The 7,479-nt window shown below is 35.7% G+C and overlaps 2 protein-coding genes across 2 annotated transcripts; one reads left to right on the forward strand and one right to left on the reverse strand.

Moving 5' to 3' along the window:
* Positions 1–323: 323 nt before the first annotated feature.
* Positions 324–4,625, forward strand: LOC124221339 (proliferation-associated protein 2G4). Its single transcript, XM_046631251.1, has 7 exons — positions 324–448; positions 1,326–1,560; positions 1,656–1,818; positions 1,912–2,091; positions 2,301–2,549; positions 2,712–2,858; positions 3,032–4,625. The coding sequence occupies exons 1-7, from the start codon at positions 364–366 to the stop codon at positions 3,134–3,136; spliced, it is 1,164 nt and encodes a 387-aa protein (XP_046487207.1). The 5' UTR covers positions 324–363; the 3' UTR covers positions 3,137–4,625.
* Positions 3,954–7,430, reverse strand: Uba3 (Ubiquitin-like activating enzyme 3). Its single transcript, XM_046631237.2, has 4 exons — positions 6,992–7,430; positions 6,522–6,882; positions 6,023–6,352; positions 3,954–5,930 (listed from the first exon to the last, which is right to left on the reverse strand). The coding sequence occupies exons 1-4, from the start codon at positions 7,237–7,239 to the stop codon at positions 5,541–5,543; spliced, it is 1,329 nt and encodes a 442-aa protein (XP_046487193.1). The 5' UTR covers positions 7,240–7,430; the 3' UTR covers positions 3,954–5,540.
* Positions 7,431–7,479: the final 49 nt, after the last annotated feature.

Genomic DNA, 7,479 nt, shown 5'->3' on the forward strand with positions numbered 1-7,479 from the left:
ACCGATGAAGTTGTGAAAGGTTTTACAAGACCAAGTTGACAAAGTTGTTGAAATCACAGATGATTGCGCAGTAAGATGAAAAACATTACATAGGTCATTAAAACTTCGAATCTTAAGATCTATCGAAGAAGACCACCTGAAAAATATACTTTGGAGGTGCTTTGTTAAATCATTGATTATATTCAGCAGCTGCGTGGAATTAGATCGAAACAATTTTAAATTCCCCCCACAACTCCCGGGTCAGGGATTTTCCGTTGCCATGTTTCCGGTTCCGCCGGGAGCGTCTTTGGTCCAGAGCGCCATCTATTCTTGGATGAAAAGCAAGAGCAATTGTGTCACGTGACCGGTCAGTGTGCAGAAGACATGGCGGACAAAGAGGAGGCTGAAAAGACAATCGCCGAGGACTTGGTTGTCACCAAGTATAAGATGGCCGGCGATATAGTAAACCGTAAGAAAATACAGCAGAATAAAATGAGGATTTTAATGAACATAAAATATCCACCGTAACAACGAGAATCTCTTGAGTTTCGAATAAAATTACCGATGGCCATATGGAATGTGGCGCGCCAATGCCGGGCCTCCTGGCCATGTGGGTTGGCGTCGTGCCTAATGAACTTTTTTACGTCGTTTCGCAATTAATAGTTAATTAGTTAGATATGTCACAGCTATTTTTTCGTACCCCAAATCGATGGTTCGATTAACACGTAAACCGGATGATAATTTCACATCTTTGCTTTATCCATACAAACTAAATCATGCACCAAGCCTGGCTTCACTTCGTAATGACAACAGTCTAATTTTACTTTTTTTTGCGTACTAAAATAGAGTTTTATATACGTTTATTGCAAAGAAATCTATTTCGGTATTCTTAAAAAAAATAAATACTTTGTTTACCGCATGTACCAGTTGCCTTCATACAAGCCGCATTGATCAGATTTTTTAATTTTACCAAAAGTATAGTTTACCCATCTTTATCTGGATCAAATTTCTCAAATGTTCGGCATCACATGTACCGAAATTTAATCCCTCAGAACTACTTACAAGCAGCTTGGGTAATTCGTTTGAACTTGAGAGATTTTTATCTAACTTGCAGTGAAATGAAAGATGTTTTGGCTGCGTGTTCACTACGTTGAATAAAATTTTATGATACTAAACATATTCACTGCATGTGTGGTTCCAATAAATTCCTATTTGAATAGCAGTATGAATTTCATTTATACATAGAACATGTTTGTTTTCCAATTTGAGACGGCTAATTGCATGATAAAATTTAGCAATATATAACATATCGCTGTATAATTTGATTTACATTGTTCATCCTGCAGGAGTCCTGAAGCAGGTCTTGGAAAAATGTGTCGTTGGCGCATCTGTTAGAGAGATATGCGAGTACGGAGATAAGCTGTTGACGGAAGAGACTGGAAAAACTTTCAAAAAGGAAAAGGAATTGAAGAAGGGTATAGCTTTTCCCACTTGCGTTTCCGTGAACAATTGCATTTGCCATTTCTCACCTGTACCGAGTGAGCCTGATCTGACTCTGAAAGCAGACGACATGGTTAAAGTGTGAGTCTCAGTTGAAAAGCAATATTCGAGTGAACGGTACTGTTCCAGCGAAAAAACATCTTCACGTATTTGTATGCTATATATTTTTATTTTAGAGACCTTGGTGCACACATAGATGGCTTCATAGCCGTAGTTGCACACACCGTTGTAATTGGTTCCTCGGCAGAAAATAAAGTAACTGGTAGAAAGGCTGACGTAGTGCTAGCTGCGCACTATGCTTCGCAAGCTGCGTTACGACTTCTTAAACCAGGCACCGAGGTAGGCGGATTTTTTCTGTAAATTGCAACTGTTTTTATCCAATTTTCAAACGTTGAGTAATTCAAAAAATTTCTTTTCTTCTCATGCAACCAGACTTATACGATCACAGGAACAGTGGAAAAAATTTGCGGGGCGTACAAATGCAAGCCTATTGAGGGGATGCTTAGCCATCAACTAAAACAATTCAAAATTGACGGAGAGAAGACGATTATTCAAAATCCAAATGACGCTCAGAAGAAAGAACACGAAAAGTTTACTCTTGATACACACGAGGTATAAATAAAAAAAACAATGTAACCTACTTACATCGAATTGAATGCATATTAATATGCGATTTTAAATATTTTTATTGTCTGATCCTGTGACAAGCCGTGATTTCATTTTTTTTTAAACATAATTTGCTGAATTTAAGATAGACTAATTTTCAAACGAATTGTATTACTTCATTTTGATAAGTAATCAATATCACACAATGATTTTAGGTGTACGCAATGGATGTATTGGTAAGCACAGGCGATGGAGTTGGACGGGAACAAGATACTAGAGTGACCATATACAAAAAGACGGAAGAAACTTATCAGCTGAAACTGAAAGCCTCTCGTATGTTTTATTCGGAACTGTCGCACAAGCACGGACTCATGCCATTTAACCTGCGTACTTTTGAAGATGAGAAGAAAGCCAAGATGGCTGTGGTCGAATGTGTCAATCACAGATTGATTGAACCATTCCAGGTACGAATCTTCTTGCATATAAGTTTTTCGCTTAGTATTTAGAAATTCGTCCTAATGAATCATTTGAAGAATGTCTTCAGTTTGTTCGAGTCATCCTCTGAGTGACAGAACAATTGACCGAGAAACTAGAAAGAAGCCTTGAATTTGTTCCATGTATTTCAGGTTTTGTATGAAAAACCAACCGAGCATGTAGCACAATTCAAGTTTACAGTGCTGTTAATGCCGAACGGACCTCACAAAATAACGGGAATTCCTTGTGATCTTGAGATTTTTCATTCCGAATGTGTCGTTGAAGACCCTGAGCTTAAGGTAAGGTCCATAGAAATTGAATTAATTAGAATCTATTCTCATAGTCTTATGTGACATTTATTGTTTGTCTCTCCAAAATAACTAAAAAAATGATTCACTATTTCAAGAGTTGAACCTTTTTAAATTGTGTTGTAAACGTAAAAGTAATTTTATTCTGTACGTATTTATTTCAGTCTCTTTTGAACTCTTCGGCGAATCCCAAGTCTGCAAAGAAGAAGAAAAAGAAGGCCGAAAAAGCCGTTGGTGAAGTGGCTATGGAAGTGGATGCCAAGGCCTAACGTCAATTTTATTCACATCCATGACTTACTGAAATCGTGCACCCTCCTCCCATATTTTAGTTAAAGAAACAAATACTACTAAAAGTAAAACTGGACACTTTCTAGTAATCATATTCTAAATGTAAAAAGCGAATTGTTAGGAACACCTTTAATAATAGGATGTGAACACTGCCGACGTACATACCAGAAATTCGTTATACCTTCTCATCCATTGAAAAATTCCAAGCTATTATTGTTCTTTAACTACAACACATTGCGTATCATCAAAAATGGATTGACAGATCATTGAGGTACTCATCTAATATTAATTTTGCATTTTCACTGCAGGCGTGTAAGTATCGTGTGTTACTCTACCGTGTATCATTTCACCCATGCATTTATTCCTGTTTATCAATGCCTACCTATGATTTTACATTTAGCTTGATAACATTTAGTTGGAACATCGTAGCGTTCTCACATGCTTGAAGTTGGACATTCCGCTAAAATTAGCTGCCCACATTTAGCTTCATTTCAATACATTCAATTTTTGACCAAATTTTAGTCATGCTATATGTAATCTCCTATACTTTATTTCGTATGGTAGAAAACCCGGTGTATCTTCTACGAATGTATTTCTGCCATTTGTATGGGATAATTAATAATTAATTGTTTGAAAACGTTTAATCCAGCAGTTTGACATTCATCAAATTCACGTCCTTCATCTAGCAGTGAAAACAATGTCATGCAAAATCTATTAATCGTAAAATTTCACAGAGAAATCAAGTTTTATTTTTACTCTGCTCTTTTTTACAATTCGAGAAACAATTTTTCCGAAAAATAGACGAGAAAAAGAAAATTCCTTGTCGCTGTAAACAAGTGTTTGGGGGGGCATCCGAATTACCAAGAAAAATATGAAATTTATGAAATATTAATATTATGTAATAACTAATAGTTTTATATAAGGATGATAGATAATGTATCTATGTTATAGATATTTTTTCTACTCGAGTTATGCATATTGTCGGATGTTAACGAGTGTACTTGTGAAACCAAATTGTCTTGAGCTGATGTGCACGGTCCTTCCTCAGCTTGAATTTTTTCAAAACTAATCATGTGGTCAGCTTGTCATTTCTAATTTTGGTTTATTCTTTAACATGCTTAGAGCCGTAATTTGAAGACGTTGAAAAAAAAGTTACTTCATCTGACTACAAATTGAACTTGAAGCCATTCTGTATTCATAACTATGGATCTTTGTCACATTTATGCTTGAAGGGATGCGGAAACCTGCAATACCTGTCATTTGAAAACTTTTTTAGTTTTGCTTCTCAAGGAAAATTACAAAAATTCGTTACTAACAATTACAGGCCACACGTTTAACTATTCGATAATTTGACTCACAAATAAATTTTACTACTATTAGTAATCTATAAAATAAAAAAAAAAAAAACATCCTACTTTTTTAAAGCCGAATCTCTTGTACTTCGACACTAGAATGTTGCCAGGAAGAATTGCCCAGTGAAATGGAAATTTTCATCACTAATTTATCGATGGATCTTGTCAATTGCCATCAATAAACTGTGCAGTGAGTTTGATCATGTCTGTACTTTTTTTTTTTTTTTTCGTACAACCAAATCTAGTGGATGAATGGAATGAGATGGGAAATGTTAAGTGCAGGAAGGACAATGCGGTTCGCCCGTATGGCAAGCAAACAAAAAAAAAAAAAAAATACAAAAAATTCTACAATAGAAAAAAAGTAACAAACAAACCTGGTGATGAGCGGAATAAAATAAAATAATATGACAAGTGGATATTGATCCAAATGAATGAAAGTATGTAGGTTTTGCTAGATGCGTATTTTACCTGACCAAGCAATTATTGTATATGGTCATTTTTCATTTTCGTGTAGAAACATAAAAAATTTTCAAGCGTAAACACCGAACATGCTGTTGACAGTAAGAATACTAAAGCTAATGAATCATAAATCAAGCAATTTACACCTATTATTAACTTTTATTAACAATCATTTTTATTCTGTATTACTTGTTGGTGATAAGTTTGCTACAAATCTACCACCTCTAAACCGGGGTGAGGATAAAAATACAACAATTTAGAACAGTATTTGTACTTATTACCTTTACTTTTTCTTTCATTTTTCAAACTTCTATCAAAAATGGGTGCCATAAAAGTATTTTATAAATTTAGACAAAAAATATATAGGTATATATACATACACGTATATCTGGTATCTGGTAAGTGTAAACAAAAATTACTCTGCAATCTAAGTGTAATGTGATTTCTTTTTTTATTTTTTACAAAAATTTAAGGTTTTTAATCAATTTACATATAAATATTTTAGGATTCAATGTATAGATAATATTTCTCCTATCACATGATTATCATGTGCACAAAAGCTATCCGATGAGAGCTATAGCATGTCTATATCTGTAGTACTAGTTGAGAATTTTAGTTTCATTACAACTGTATTTGGCGTTGTACTGTCAGCCACCATTATTTCAGATCCATTTCTTAAACCCAATTCAACAAGGGATCTGTTCAAATTTTCTCTAGTCTTCTCCTCGATACTAGCTACTGTTTGCATGTAAAGAGTTTTGTTTTTTCCATTGACATTTGCAGTTATACCAGGATTTTTCATCTGCAGATCAACCCTCTCGCATAAAATTGCTAGCAAATCTTTCAGCTTCAGTGTCGAATTGCTTATTTGTATTTCTCTTGGGATCTGGCTGCAAGCTAGACAATCTTCCTTCTTCTCAGCTTCATATGTATAAGTGTAAATACCGTCCAAATCGTTCAATACCTAAGAAAGTTGAGAGCAAATATTCGAATCTTGCTACATAAATGGAGTATTAGGAGCTGAATGACACAAGTAAGAATCTGTTCATTAATTACCATGTAATTGTTCAGCGATGAACAACAACTGGTTGCTAGTTTGAATACTTCTGTACTACATGACGCAGCAATAACTGCATTGGTAGATGCAACGGCGGGAATAATATTTTTAACAACACCTTGAACTAGTCTATACGTCAGGCCTTGAATACTGAATTGAACAGCCCTTTCGTTTGATTTTTCATAGATCCAATTTATATGCTGCGGATCATCCCCGTCGATAGGGCAATCAAATGGGTTTTCTTTTGGCCATTGCATTACTTTTACGTACTCTATGCAGTGTTCGGGTAAACGTGGTGTGTTTGCTATTGTGCAGAGCGGATATGTAACCTGTTGAACAAGCATATTCCTGTTTCAGATTTCATGTCTTAAGGAATCTGACTTCAAAGTTTCTTGAATGTTGGAAGAAAAAATGTCTGTTATCTTAATGAAGTATAGGATGAAATGTAGTAGTGACATATAATATTTGAGAAGCAATCCATGTTTTGGAAAGCTTTACCTGTGGAGGATAAAGATCTAATGTACACTCGATACAGGCAGTCAGGCCAGGCAAAATCACCCTGGCATTTCCTTTAAATCCTTCCGTACCTCCATCTATCATTGGAATGACACTAGACTGATCCAATTCTCCATCTTCGTAATTTAACAGAGATATCAACATGCCGTTAATCCATCGTCTGGCAACAATAGAGTCCAGGCCTGAGATTACGATGTGAAATTGTCGATAGAACGCCTCATCTTTGTCTTGTATTTTACAAAAGTGAGGTGTGACATGGCACCCGGGTATTCGTGTGTTTATAAATTTTGCTGCAATCTCAGCCTTTGAGGCGCCGATATCTTTCTGACGGAACAAAAACTGCCTGTTTGTGATAAACGAAAGAAATCTATTATAAACGAAGAAAAGATGATAGCTTGTTATTTCAGAATTGTGGAAAAAAACATATTCATAGGTTATCATACGGTATCTACCTATTGAGGTTGGAAAGTTCAATAGTATCCATATCGATTAAATGAATCTGTCCGAATCCCATCAACGCCAAATCTTTGAGAAGTTCGCAGCCTAATCCTCCTGCTCCGATAACTAATAACTTGCAATTTTCGCTTAAAAACTGTAAAGTGTTCGGCGAGGGTTCAAAGTCGGGCCTGCAAAACGGCCCGGATCTTTCCAAAACCTTTCGCAAGTGACACCATTTTCTGTGCGCGTAGTCTGAGCCCATTTTTATTCTTAATTATATTACAATAATTGAAGAAAGCTACTGTTTTCAACAAATGTATTTCGTCGAAGACTTCCTGATCTTTTAAATTACTTGCGGGTTTTCAGGATTTGAAATGATTCGAGTGAGCTTTGACAACTGGTCACAGTCACGGGTGATCCGTTGGATCTGCAACACCATCGACACCAAAGATCTTGTTGCGTGGCTGCAACAACGGCGTAAAAATTCGTTACGCGCATCGTG

Source organism: Neodiprion pinetum, chromosome 1 (assembly GCF_021155775.2).
Source record: "Neodiprion pinetum isolate iyNeoPine1 chromosome 1, iyNeoPine1.2, whole genome shotgun sequence".
Classification (NCBI taxonomy): Eukaryota; Metazoa; Arthropoda; class Insecta; order Hymenoptera; family Diprionidae; genus Neodiprion; species Neodiprion pinetum.

Bases quoted from the DNA above. Each gene is read 5' to 3' on its own strand.
- LOC124221339 (XM_046631251.1), top strand. From the start codon at position 364: ATGGCGGACAAAGAGGAGGCTGAAAAGACAATCGCCGAGGACTTGGTT. The intron at 449-1,325 runs GTAAGAAAATAC...TTCATCCTGCAG, and splicing joins GGCCGGCGATATAGTAAACC to GAGTCCTGAAGCAGGTCTTG. The intron at 1,819-1,911 runs GTAGGCGGATTT...TCATGCAACCAG, and splicing joins TTCTTAAACCAGGCACCGAG to ACTTATACGATCACAGGAAC.
- Uba3 (XM_046631237.2), bottom strand. From the start codon at position 7,239: ATGGGCTCAGACTACGCGCACAGAAAATGGTGTCACTTGCGAAAGGTT. The intron at 6,353-6,521 runs GTAAAGCTTTCC...CTTGTTCAACAG, and splicing joins TAGATCTTTATCCTCCACAG to GTTACATATCCGCTCTGCAC. The intron at 5,931-6,022 runs GTAATTAATGAA...CAACTTTCTTAG, and splicing joins CATCGCTGAACAATTACATG to GTATTGAACGATTTGGACGG.